This window comes from Sinocyclocheilus rhinocerous, unplaced genomic scaffold (genome assembly GCF_001515625.1).
Source record: "Sinocyclocheilus rhinocerous isolate Xijiao unplaced genomic scaffold, SAMN03320098_v1.1 scaffold57, whole genome shotgun sequence".
Classification (NCBI taxonomy): domain Eukaryota; kingdom Metazoa; phylum Chordata; class Actinopteri; order Cypriniformes; family Cyprinidae; genus Sinocyclocheilus; species Sinocyclocheilus rhinocerous.
In genome coordinates this window covers 934,165-948,175 of record NW_015652130.1, presented here as the reverse complement: position 1 = coordinate 948,175, position 14,011 = coordinate 934,165, and the positions used below count along the sequence as shown (strand labels likewise).

The 14,011-nt window shown below is 38.7% G+C and overlaps 1 protein-coding gene across 1 annotated transcript in view; it reads left to right on the top strand.

Moving 5' to 3' along the window:
• The first annotated feature begins 8,048 nt into the window (after positions 1–8,048).
• The window catches only part of LOC107713516 (RING1 and YY1-binding protein B), a 24,707-nt gene continuing 18,744 nt past the window's right edge, over positions 8,049–14,011 (top strand). The window contains exons 1-2 of the mRNA XM_016519040.1: positions 8,049–8,256; positions 8,888–9,013. Of these exons, the coding sequence (XP_016374526.1) occupies positions 8,231–8,256; positions 8,888–9,013 (152 nt within the window). The 5' untranslated portion in view covers positions 8,049–8,230. The remainder of the gene's footprint in view (positions 8,257–8,887; positions 9,014–14,011) is intronic.

Genomic DNA, 14,011 nt, shown 5'->3' with positions numbered 1-14,011 from the left:
CAATTCCTATAAAAGTTACAAGGAACAAATTATTTTCTCAATTGATGCATATTAAAAGTACATTTTTAAGCCAGCTTGAGAACAAATAATAATCATTAATAAAATAATTCATTCATGTTTTGTTTGCTCTTTTAAAGCTATAAACTTAACTGATGACTATGGACGCTTGTTTCTGGCAGAGGACAAAATAAATAAATAAATTGGTCATTGCAACTTTTTTATCTCACAATTTGGACTTTTTTTCAGAATTGCTAGATATATCTCACAATTCTTAGAAGAAAAGTCAAAATGTTGAGATATAAACTCAATTGCAAGAAAAAGGTTTGAATTGTGTGGTAAAAAAAAGTCACAAAATTAAATTGCAAGATAAAACTCTAAATTGTGAGAGTCAGAATTCTCAGACATGAGACTAAAATGATCAGGATGTATGTGCAGAGTGGCAGGTGCTACACACAGCCAGAAACAGGCTGGTAACGGTTTGACAATATTTCCTCATTGCATTCTATCATTTGATATATTGTTGCATAACCCTTATATTGTTCTTCTAGTCTTTATACTGTCCTCAGCTGTTTCAGTAAACTCTTATTTTAAATTTCCAGTTCTGGAAGTTGCAGTATGTTTTTTTATATTACCTCAAGCTCTTTAATCTCAAAAAGAAAGAAGAATTTTGATTCCTCATGATATGACTCTTTTAAGTATTCTTCTTTGAAGGATTCCTTTGATTGCATCATTCTTCCTGACACTTAAGCAATGATTTCGTCATAAGGTGTGGAGAACTTATTTCTGCTATAATCAGAAAACAGTATAGACAGTGTATCTTCTGTGTACATTTTATGTGCTCATCCACAATATTTAGTATGCATGTATTTGGTTCATTAAAACAGGACCACTTCAGGTCATTAGGTTTCTTTGAAAGTGCTTTTCTTGGGAAGCCTATATATGTTCCATGTGACATTAGCGACTTGCCTGAGGTTGCCTGCTTGATCAGTCTTTCAAACACAATAGCTTTAATACCATCACGAAAGGTTTCTGCTTGTGATAAAATGTCACCCTGCTTGTTATTGAAGCCAAAAAAAGCCTTGGTCTTCTCTCACCTCAGCAACAACCCCCTGCCATCTTTCCCGATGCTCTCTCTCACCTCATGTTCTGATGAAACACTCTCCATTATCCAATCCCACTTAACCTATTGTCCCCCATTCTCTGCCTTTCTCAGCCTCTGTCTCTGGCTTTAATGCATTTTCCCACTCACACCTCTCTGCTCCCCTCTCTCTCCCTCCTCTGCTTTTCTGAGTCTCACACTTATCACATGTAAAAATATGAGTCTAATGTGAAGGTTTCTTGCCCTCTCAAACTGTTGCAGACACATCATAATGGAGCTTAGGGGTGTGGAGGAAAGTGATAAACACATAAAGCATCTTGTTCCTCTATATCCCATGAGTGCCAGATGGATATTTTCTGATTACTTCGATCATCTGGGAGGAGAACAGGTAATAGGCATGTAGAAAAAAATCTCCAGAACTTCAGCATTGTCCATTTTTGTGCAGTTCAGGTACGGTTGTGTGCTTCACAACCAGCTGAGTCACCAGAAAGAAAAGGGGAGCAAATAGATAAAGTGTCTTCTAAAGGTCCTCGGTTAAATGAATCAAGCACACAGGGGATTGATTGGCCAGTTGATTGCATTGCGCTCGTCAATGTGCTAATCAATCAAATTGAACTGGAACCCACTGTTACCTGGTGAGATTCTACCGCTTGGTTCAGTCTAAACATCATCCATACTAAACTGAAGCCTTCTTAGCCATAGATGGCAAGCAAACGGAGCGCCTGCAGTCCGTTCACTGACCATCTAATGCAAACTGCACACAAAAACATGGTTTTGTGAACCATTTAGAATTGAATTAATGTCTTTCAAATAGAGTGCTGCAGCTGTCAAAACCCTGAAGACTAATTCTCCATGGGCTCCCTTGAGACTTTCATATGGGATTTTATAATGGGGTTTCAATTCATGAGTAAAATAAGGTCTGTGGTAAACATAACTTGACAATACTTGGATATTTTGTTATTGTATACATAAACTGCACACACCCACACCGTAATCACTTGATGCAGTTACTTATTACATACATTGAAAAAGATTAATCTAACAGAATTTGCATTTTCAGAATGGGTGTGTGTAATTTACACTGTAGAGCAGCACAACAACCAACCACAGACCTTGTTTTACTCATAAATTGAAAAACTCCATTATAAAAACCCATAGGAAATTCTTAAGGGAACCTATGGCAAATTAGTCTTCCAGGTTTTGACATCACAGCTACAACACTTTATTCCAGTACAGTTCCTGAAACCAAATTGCGACAGTACATTTGAGTTTGAAGGTAAGAATATAGAATTAAAATGGAGTTCATAGAAAAAATATAATATGTGGATATATGAATATTTATAACACTCAGTTTTCCAGAATGTAATATCTGTTTTGAATTTCCTTAAATTCCAATTCCTTTTCCTGTCCAAATTAAATTTAATTTCAGCTTCCTGTGGCTTATGGCTAATTCAATTCAAATTCCACATCTTGAAATGAAAGAGAGCAAATTCTAAATTTTGTTCCAGTCTGATGGCTTTTACACAACTTCCAGGAGTTAGGATGGGATTTTTATCGGTGTCTGCTAGAAGAATAATTTGCAGGATTCACAGCATCTAAAGTATTTTGTTTAAGGCACTTTTTAGTCTGAGGTTAACTACCTATTTACATTGATAACTTAATATTCAATGTTTGCTTTCCAAGTTTACCTGTGAAGTAAAATTCAATCATGACAACTCTCTGAAGATTTTAGCATGGTGATGGATATGACAATGTTAATGTATTTGGTCTTGGCGGAACAGATCTGCTCCGCTGCTGCTGAAGAGCGGGTGCTTATGGCCAGTCATTAAAGTTCTCGGAAGATTTAACATGGTGATGGATATGACAATGTTAATGTATTTGGTCTTGGCGGAACAGATCTGCTCCGCTGCTGCTGAATTGTTGCTGCTGTTGGTTATTGCTGTAGTTGTAGATTATTGCTGCTGCTGCAAGCAAGTACAGGAACTTGCTACTGCCAATGCATATGGCGATACGGTGCTGTGAGTATTTAAGACATACTGCTGCACAAATAGCATATAACCCGCAGCAGATCTATACAGGTGGAGCTGGGGAAGGTGGAGGGTTTCAGAGAAACTCTGAAAGCACGCTGCAGGAATCTCAAGTGAATGCTAGCCGGCCATATAAATGCAAGGCAGTAAGCTCATTGGCTGCATATGCAGCATGAACCAATCAGGTTATGCCAAGTCGTTTAACTCTTTGAATATCATCAGTTACATTAACAACCCGTCAGCTTGCGCCATCTAGAGTTTCATGACTGAACTATATATTTCTCTTATTACTTGTGTATGGACTGAAATTCTTTTCACAGTAGTGTATTATTGTGGTATCATCAATTTCAAATGTACCCACCCTTAAATGGTATGTAAAACAAACTGTGGTTGACCTAAATGTCAGTCAGACAGTTTAATGTCTAGCTCTGTGAGACTCGGGTCTCCTTGACCACATCGGGTGATTTATAGTCTTCTGGGTAAACCGCTCTTGTCAGAAGTACCACATAAAAGCATTACAAAGTCTCTAAACCTCTCATTCCTTCATCTAAAGGTGACCTATGCTCAAAGAGCTTGATTTGAGTTTTTTCCTGATCGAAAATGTGCCACAATTCTTGGTCTGTCATGCCTGATTGTTTTCAAGTGACTTTGGTTTTGATAAACCTTTAGGAAGGCCTTTAACTGTGAAGAGTGACAATTTGAAAGATAAGCAAGCGCTCTACTTTTCGAAGAGCGAAACGACATCTGAAAGTGAGAGCGGCAGAGCTGGCAGCTGACGCAAAGCGTCTCGTTTTCTTGTTTAAAGTTACAGGGCGCCTCTGAGTTAACAAACCATGGGATTGAGTCTTCCCACCATGCTGCCTGCGTGCATATGCATACTCCCCTGCACACACACTTAGCTTACAGGCCTTTGTTCTGCAACCTTTTGTGAAGCTTGCCCTGGATTCAGCAAAGCTCTATGCTGTAGAGTGAGACTAAAGGAGTCTCTCTCTCACTCTCGTTCTCTCCCCCTTCGCCCCCCAACGCACAGTCTGGCTCTCTTTGTCGTAATTTTTTCAGTCTCTTCACCTGACGTTAGCAGTCTGCCTCTTTCCTTCTTTCTCTAACAAATAAAACACTCACGCTCTGAGCGTTTGCCATCATTTGGTCTCCCAGAGCACATATGCACACACATACGAAAAATGCCTCGCTATTTAAGTTGACATCACTAAGAATTACTTTGAGTGTGTATATAAAAACATGTGTGCACTGTAAGAACAGTCCATAAAAATGTTTTATCTGCATTTTGACTTATGCATTGCATTGTGTTGTGTTTTAGGATTAAAGAAAATGACCATGAACTGTTTTTTCCATACAGTATGTATTACAGGCAGCACTAAACAGGTTAGGTCAAAAGTAATAGTCAAAAAGTAGTCTGATTATAATATCTAAAATATGCAATGCAATGGATTACATTACAGTTTTTGGCATGTAATTTGAACTCAGTAATGGACAACAATTTGTAAGTATGCTGTAGAAATATATATTTTTTTCAAAGTTGTAAACAAAACAAAAATTATTGTAGTATGTCATACAAGAAAATACTGTTTCATCACGTTTAATTCAAAGTGTTACTTTACTTGTTACTTACTACTTACTATTAGTGAAATTTACTAGCAATTTCTGAGTAAAAATTCCTACAATATATAAAAACTGAAAAAAAGGTTTTGCTTCTCTAAACTCTTGCCATAAATGTAAGTCATGGGTGATAGTGTGGGATCCTAAAAGAATGTGCATTTCAAGTACGCCTATTGATGGAGCCCTTCATTTGGTAGCGTGCCAGCTGAGAGCTCAGGCCAGATTTTGTTTTGAATCAGTCAGTGCTCTGGAAAAAAAAACAACATAAAATTCCCAGTGTCAGTGCCAGATATGCATATATATGGTCAACCACATCTGTCTCAAGAGAAAACAGGGATTTTAAGTAGCTCAAATGTGTCATTTAAACTGGGTTTACTGGTCAGTGAAAACGCGTTTGAAGTCCAACACAAGCGTATGCACACACAATGAGTTTAGCCAACAAGAAGCAGCCCTAGGGGTGACAGCCAGATGTGTTTTATCTGTAAGGTTAAAGGTCAAGTAGAACAAATTGCATAAACTCATTCCCAGTAGCAAGAAAACTATCCAAAGGGCTGCAGATATGCATCTGATTCTTTCTTCTGGTTTCAACAACATAAAATACTGAATTAACAGGCCTCTCTTTTCTTCTGTATCATGTCTCCTTAGCTTATACCAATAGAAAGGAAAAGTACTGCAGAGTGTTAAGTGAGACGGTCTTGAAAATGGCAGCAAAGGTCAGAGTTGTGCATAAGGGGTAATTGTCGAATTACTGGTTGGAAAGCAATCAGGAAACATGAACCAAACACAAACAAAATGATAGAAATCTAGAGGTCACCCCGATTTTGTCCTTGAGCCAGGCATATAGTGCTCTTTTTTATTTTTAGGATACATTGGCCCCCTCTGATTAAATTGATTCATAATGTGTTTTATTTACCCTGGAAACAAACATTTTAAATGAATTAAAATGTTCTAGTAAAAGCAAGCAGGTCAAATAAAAGTGGTTTTATGCCATTGCTGCACTTTTCAAAGCCCTGTTTTTATAGTAAACTTTGTTTTTTTTTTGTGATTATGGCTTCAATATTATTATTTTTTTCTTGAAAGAATCATGAATACTTGAAAATTCACTAATACGCATTTATTTATTATATGCAAATGCTGGGTCTAAAGCCATTTATGTGAAACAAATAAGATTAGAAAGTTTAATAATCTTTAGTTCTCACTTTTCTTTCTTTGTTAAAACTTCCTCTTTGTTAAAACTCGTGTATCCAAACACTGTGGGCTTTTCAAATGCATCATCAAATAAAAGGTTGACCGGCCACACTGAGAACAGAAAGAAACCATGTTCTCAGTTTCTGTCGATTTCATCTGTTTGCTAGATTCTCAGTTCTGATTGGTGTGTTCATCTGAGTCATCTTTACTCCCACATCACATCTCATCATTCGTGAGACAGCACGTATAAGAGCTCAAATCTGTGACACCAATCTGTTACCACAAAGGTGATAGCCAAATGTACTGTTCTAATTTTAAGACATCACAGGCTTGCTCATCTAAATTAAGGATCTGACAGGTTCTTACAACTTTTCTCCAAGTTCTTTGCATTCAGTTGTGAATCAGTGTTTGAAGACAGAGCGTGAACTTGATTTGTAAGCTCAGGTAATCAGTGCTGTGTAATATTTCATATTCGTCTGATGTGACTAAAAACACTTTGACAGCATCTGTGTTGTATTTTGTATTTACAATTTTGTGATTCTTGTATAATTTTTATGTTCATACTTCATTGGCCTTTGAAGTTCTTGGCTTTTCCGAACCTTAGATGTTTGTATTCTTAGCAGTCCTGGATTTTGTAAGAAACCATCTGCAGAGAGTTTCAGATCAAACATCCAATCAACATCAGCCTGTAATAAACTTACGAGTCTGTCATGAAGTTGCAACAGAGACCCAGCAGCGCATGGAGAGAAAAGGGGGCACAGAGGGGCTGGAACCCCGGAGAGCAGCTAATGATTCACATTTCATATCCCCCCCACACAGGGGCCCTTGTGTCTGCCATGAGGGGCCTCTTCGAGGTTTTGTTTTCACTGTGCAATCCAAAATAAATGGAAGCCGCAGATGAGGACTGGACACTTGAGAAATTGAAATCATGAAGTCCATAAGGAAAACACTAAAAACACTCATATCATCATCTGTTGCTCGTTATGTGTGTGTGTTCCCTTCATGATCTCTTTTGCTGTGTGGCGATGGTGGTGTGTGTGTTTCACACCAAGAGAAACAGGTGAGGTAAATTGTGTTTATACTCAGGACGTCTTGTATCCTCCATAAGGCCACAGTTTATTTTGGCACAATTTAGTTTCTGGTCATGCTTGTCAAAGCAGATAAAAAGCCATGACTTACAAAATGTCAATATGCTGATGTCAGTGACAACAAAACTCCATTGGCTCTCAGTCATTAACAAGTGCAGCATTTTAAGCTCAAAGTCGCACTAAACGAAAAATAATTTTTCTAAATCTAAATTTTCTAAATGAATGACTGATCCATACATATGTTTAATTTGTACATTTTTTGAGGTCAGCATTTTTAATCAAAATGTCAAATTGGTGACGACCAATTTTTTCGATAATTAGTTGCACTATAGGCCTACCTCACGATTACAGGGGGAGGGGACTGTTGTCATTTCCATTAACTCGTGACTTTACCAATGAGCCAAATATGAAAATACTATTCATTTAGATAGCCTACCAAAAACAACTTTTCATAATAATATATTAAATATTAATTTAATTCTAATAATTTTGTTATTTTATAAAGAAAAAGCAGAAATAAAATAATTTAAAAGTTTCTTCATACCAGTTGTAAGACACTTAAAACCTCAAAAATAAAACTAAAATCTGTGCTACCAAATTTGTTGCACTGAGATGCTTCAAGACGGACTTAAAACTGTAGTTAGGTGATCATTTGATCCCTGCATTTCCATTTTTTTGGCTTTTGATATGGTTAAATGATTATATGGTTTGAGATGGTAAACCATAAGACAAAGTAAATGCCTTCAGTCATTTCAGTATTGAGGTGTCCCATGTTGAACTTTTCTCACACACAGCCCAATCCAACGCACACTCCCCGGTGCTGCTGTTGATATATAGCAGAGTCATTCAGTCATCGAGTCAGTCTTTCACTACTGCTTTCTCTCACCTTGACAGGCACACAGTCTAATTACGTTTGGCAATCGGAGAGTAGTGTAGTAGCCTACTATTACTCTATCCGTGCCGATTATTTCTGGCGAGACTTTTAAACCGACGACAGCGGTGATTGGGCGGCGCAGTCACGGGGTCCGCAGTCTCTTCGCCCTGCCTAGAGTCAGTCAGTCAGTCAGTCAGGGGAAGGCGAGTCTGCTTGCAAGCGCTTCTCTCTGTGTGGATCCACCAGACGCACACATACACGCTCACACGGACCTTCAAACACAATTATTGTTAATTACTGAACCCTTTTCGTTCTTTTGAGAGTCTGTTTTTCCACCATGGGCGACAAAAAGAGCCCGACCAGGTAAGAAAGCGTCAACAGTCGGTAGTTTCCGAAGCGATTTTGGTGTCCGCGCGGCTGTGTGTTTTTCGCTCGGTGGATATCCCGATGCTTTTCTCGAGGAGTGTTTCTCATTTCTCTCAGAAATAAGCGCAGCTATGGCGGCTTTCTCTTCTTCACAGAGGACTCCACACATGACTCGGTGCTTCTCAGACAAAGAGATTTTCTTCCTACGGGATACGCCTGGCCTCTTCGGACGCGGTTTTTAATCGAAGTTCGCCGTTAAATGGACGGTTTTTGACATTCAATTTCACGTCGTTCACCGACGCGATATCTTTAGCTCGCCAGCTAACGCTAGCAGCCGTGCCAGCGGACACCAATCTAGACCCTTTAAGTGTATGATATCTCCGTTAAGCCCGGTGACTAGGAGCTACGGAGAATAACCGTGGCTAGTTAGCTGGTTAGCGTGTATTTCCAGTATTTTCCAGTTCTAATAAACCGTCCTCGCACGTCATGGCTCGTATTTTCTGTCACTTTTCTGTGCCAATTCGGTTACGTTAAACACATTCGAGACGGTGTAAGTCAAGGTGTAGGATGTTAGGGGGCGAACGTGGAAGTTGACCTTAATAATTTGGGCTTCTTTTTGTTATTTAAGGCCAAAAAGACAAGCCAAACCGACAGCGGACGACGGATTTTGGGACTGTAGCGTGTGCACTTTCAGAAACAGTGCCGAAGCCTTCAAATGCAGCATCTGTGATGTACGGAAGGGCACGTCTACCAGGTATGGGCATTTACGCTGGATTCTGCAGCATTGCGATCCTGATCTCACCACTAATGCAGCTGATTTCGATGCTTTACTTGTTGATTTGCTCTTTAAGATTCATAGAAACGCCAGTCCTCTCATGCAAGTTAAATGTAATTTATTAAGTCTGATGACTGGCACTAGATTGAGTTTGGCAGCCAGCCTGTGCAGTCATTGCAGTGGCAGGCAAACTTTCTTTGTCTTGCATTAGCTCGAACACAATTTATTGCTTTGCATTTGAGTGCAAATGCTTTGAATGCAGCTCCGTGATCATGCATGCTTGCTGCAGTGTTTGCATGTGTGGCTCCAGTCAGATTTGCCATTGAACGTTGTGGCTGGCATTTGTTGGGTTTGATCAAAGGTGTTTAATGTCTGGGTGTGTTTATATGCTGTCAAGCTATTATAGAGACGTTTACTGTTCAGATCCAGAACAGGAAACAACATTTCTTGGGTTTTTCTTGTCTTTTTAATGTGGTTGAAACGGTTTAAAGGTCAATCAGGTGTCAGAAATTCTTGTTCTGTCTTCAGGATGTGACGCTTATGTTGTAACAGGTCTGTAAGTGAAACAGTTTCTGCTTGATTTAAGAATTGGAGTAACATGCTGCCCATTTGTAATAGCAGTATAGCTAAAAGCAAAGAATCAGACCTTAATGTTGTCTTTCTGGTTTGTCTAATTAGATGATTGCATTGCTGTGTCTGTGTAGTTCGGTTGGAAGCTGTCACTAACAGGTCTAAGTGTGCTCACGAAGGTCATTTAATCAAGTGGTTCTCATTCTTTGTCCTGGAAGACTGCGTTTTGGAGGTCACCCTTATTTGACCCTTAGTTCAGGATGTCTGGTTGGTTTTTGAAAGCAGCATAGATGCATCCTTGCGCTACCTATGATATCCCACAAAAAATTACTACTGTTAAACGATTTAACCATGTGGAACAACTTTATAGATATCTACAGCACTTTAACGCTACCTGGCTTACAGTTCTCTGCCATTTATTTATTTGTTTGTTTTTTTGCTCTTCATCAAAGTGCCTTCTGGCTGGACATTTCAGTATTTCATAAAGAAACTTTAACATCCATAGAGGCTTTCCATTGCAAGTTCTTTTGATTTTTACAATGTTCTTTACATTCTTCACATCACTGTTCACTGAAAGGTTTTTGGGAACCCTAAATCGATTCTTTAATGGTATTGCTGTGAAAACCCCCTTTTTTATGAGTGACTGCGTTTTGCATGCTGTATCGCAGGGGGAAGTATGTTGATAATATTTTAAGTACGGTAAATAGGGGAGACATCCAAAATGTGCAGTGCTGGGGTACTCCAAAACCAGGATTGAGAACTGTTGATTAAATCAACAAATGAATGTGTTCGGTTTGCCTGAAATGCCATCACGGTCATATTCCTGTAAGCGAATGTAGCTGTCTACCCTCAGTTACGTATGTTCTACGTCTGTCTGTGCTGCGCTGTGTTTATGATGTGTGAACCCGCCAACACTTCTCATCAGCTGACTGATGTGGTGTCTACAGCTATGAGTAATATGCGGCCGCACGCAGTAATCCCCGTGCTCTAACCTTTTCATCTGCTCTTTTACACCCAGTGCTTTCCTGACATTTGGGGGAAAGAAGAGGTGTTGGGAGAAGTCAGACACTCCAAAACGGCATATTTGTCAATAACGATTAGTTTGTTAATTCCCTTTCGAAACCGAGCACAGCTCATGGATCTGTTTGCAGAAAGCAGGCGCATTACATTCGTGGTAATGACAGGAAATGATGCCATGCATTTCGGAAACCCCTCGTCTCACTCTAGCTGGCAGAAGCCCAGCTCCTATCAGTCTGCTAAATAGAAATCACACGGTATTGCTTATGAGAGCCGCTCTGTCTCTGTTTGATCTGTGCTGTCAAGCTTTGATGGATGCGATTGTTTGCTGATGTAAGAAGCCTGGCTCCCTTTGTAATGAGGACTAATTAGCCATCTTGTCCACGTTTGATGTATTCCAGTGGTGCACGGGAGGGAGCGCGGGGTGCTCGCAGAGAAACGATGCGCTCTCTTACAAGTGTGCAGCAGTTTATGCTCCCATCTCAGCACCTTTTATCTCGGTTTCCCCTCAATGAATGGGTCTTTGTGGTGTGATAACGCATTCCACTCACCAATTATTTTATCTTTGTTGGTCTTTGGAGTTCAAAGAATGTAGAGACCCCCTGTGCAAGGATGCTTGTAGATTAGCGGTGCATGTTTTTTTGTCATGTAAAGAAGGTCTGTTTAAAGCGCCAGGATTGTTGCGGAGCTTAATCTGATTCCTGAGCACTTTGGATTCGGGCTGATCGATTATTTGTTTTTTTATTTTTATTTTTATTCATGCGGTGTGAACTTGGCTGCCGTGGACTTTTGAAATGATAATTAAAGGCAAATTTTAGGGAAAAATGTTAATTTAGCATAACCGAGTCTCTTTTGCCCAACTGACTCACTATCGGACCTCATAAAGGTTTGGATGTCCACTTGTGTACTGGGCAATTTGACACTCGACAGTGTGCTAATGAAGTGTTGAATGAATTATATGTATGGCTTTCATGCTTGTGTATTCGCATCTTGCAGGATTGTATGAGTTGGATGACATCTTTGCTGGAGGGCATGTCTCTCACAGTTTTTCCCACACAGCAGCTGCACACTTCATAGACTCATTCACTTTGTGTTTCCATGGCAGTAGAGGTTATCTATGGTCATGCTACTGTCAACCCGGCAGAAATTTGTACTGCATCACTGTGGGCTTGTTGCATGATATGTAAGTAGTTGTTTGGTCTGTACGTTATTTGTGATGTTGCACTTTTTGGATTTTAGCTAATCTGAACTAAAAAACACTCTCAAGCCTAAAGGAAAGCCTAAAACAATCTTCTTTCCTCTGAGCCCATCAAAATCAAATGTCCTTATGCAGCATTCCTTGCAGATCATGTTTTAATATTACATTGAAATCCTGATAACATAAGTGAAGAATGTGACACCTTGTTTCAGCATCAGATTCTGTGGTTTCTGTGTTCCAAGATGCATATCAGTCACCCACAGGTTAGAGGGAAGAATCCATTAGGGGATTCTTAAGTTGATTGATGTGCCGGATCAGGGGGGAGTGCCATTTGGCCTTTGCCTTACCTTGATCTTCAACGCTGGTGTACTTTTACTTCCTCTGAAGCTCCTTGCCAGGTCCCAGCCAAAGTTTTTCCTCCTTTACACAAGTGTCCAAGTATTTTTTTCCCTTCTTTATTCAAAATAGATGGGCTGATCAAATGCAAAACCACAAGAAACATTTTACCACATTCTATGAAGTGAGTCTGATTTTGAATGTCAATTTGAGTCCTTTAAAGCTCACACGACAAGAATGTTTAGTCTGTTAACATTAGCAAATTTGAATAATTTATTTTTTACAACATTTATTAACGTAGGGTAATGGTAATTTATACTTTTGGTCATCATTAATTCATGTTAGTTAATAACACATTAATGTTAATTTATACAACTTGATATGTTAATGTATTAGCATATGTAGAAATTAACATTAACCGACTATTAAACTATTAAATTCTGTGAAAGTTTTGTTTATTGTTAGTTCATGAAACCTAATGCATTAACTTAATGAACTGAACCTTATTGTAAAGTTTTACCCTTTAAAAATTTCCCTCTCATTTTCTCCTCCGTGTTTGTCCAGTTTTCTTCAACTTTCTATATTTTAGCGCACTCAGAGATTGAGGTGGGGAAAATCGATTCACAGATGCATTGCAATTCCTTTGCGGTTCTGAAGCGATCCATATTAGATTATTCAATTATTAAAGGGGTGGTTGACTTTTTTTTGTGATTGTGTTTATGGGGTGCAGTCTAACATGTGTTAATGCTTCGTTTTTTTAAAAACGCATTATTTTTCACATAATTTACCTTTATTCCACACCGCTCTGTCCCTTCTCCTATAAACGCGCTGATCATTTCCTGCTTTTATGAAGCCCCTTCCTCAGAAATACGCGATGGGCTCTGATTGGTTAGCTAGTCCAGTGTGTTGTGATTGGCTAAACCGCCTCTAGTGCACATCTAACAACTGCACGCATGTCCATGTATAACGCTTCTCATAGCTATGTGAAAATAAGTGTATAAATGGAACAGTTCATTGTTTGAGCTGAGCTGGTGATCTGAATGAGAGAGAGAGAGATGCAGAGTGTGTGCAGGGCGACACGAGGAACAGGATTGAGAACTGCTGCTTTAGAACATTGATTTTAAAACTTGTGAATCCATTAGAATCGTTAGAAGACAGAATCACGATTTATATATGAATATTACACACTAACTAACGTTAAAAAAGTGAAATCGCAATCAACCACCCCTTTAAAAAAAGTTTATTGATTAGGGGTGTACGAAAATATCGATACACATGAGTATCGCGATATTTTGTTTGACGATACTGTATCGATTCTCAAAAATCGTTCACTGGTATTGGTACCGAATACTGAAATTTTGGTACCGTGACAACACTAAGCAGCTGTAATTCTTTTGTTCAGATCAAAATGTTATGACATTGTATGTTTAACTTAACTTTAAAAACAACTAAGTTAGCTTAAAAAAATATATAAAAAAAGTCCAGAACTGCTTTTCTGACTGATATGACACAAACAATGTTAACCATTTGTACATTCTCTAACACGCATATTTTAGATTCACAATTCATTTAAAAGCCTCTGGTATGTAAAAATAGTAAATATCATCATGTCCTTAAATAGTTGTTTATGTTCCTGAGACTAGTGACTAGTGTAGAGCATTGCGTTAGCAGCGCAAAAGGTTGTGGGTTCAATTCCCAGGGAATACACATACTGGTAAAAAATGTATAGCCTGAATGCACTGTAAGTCGCTTTGGATAAAAAGCGTCAGCTAAATGCATAAATTATTATTAATTATTATTATTATTATTATAAATAGTTAATAAAGAAACTTCATTCTAATGCTCATTATATTAGC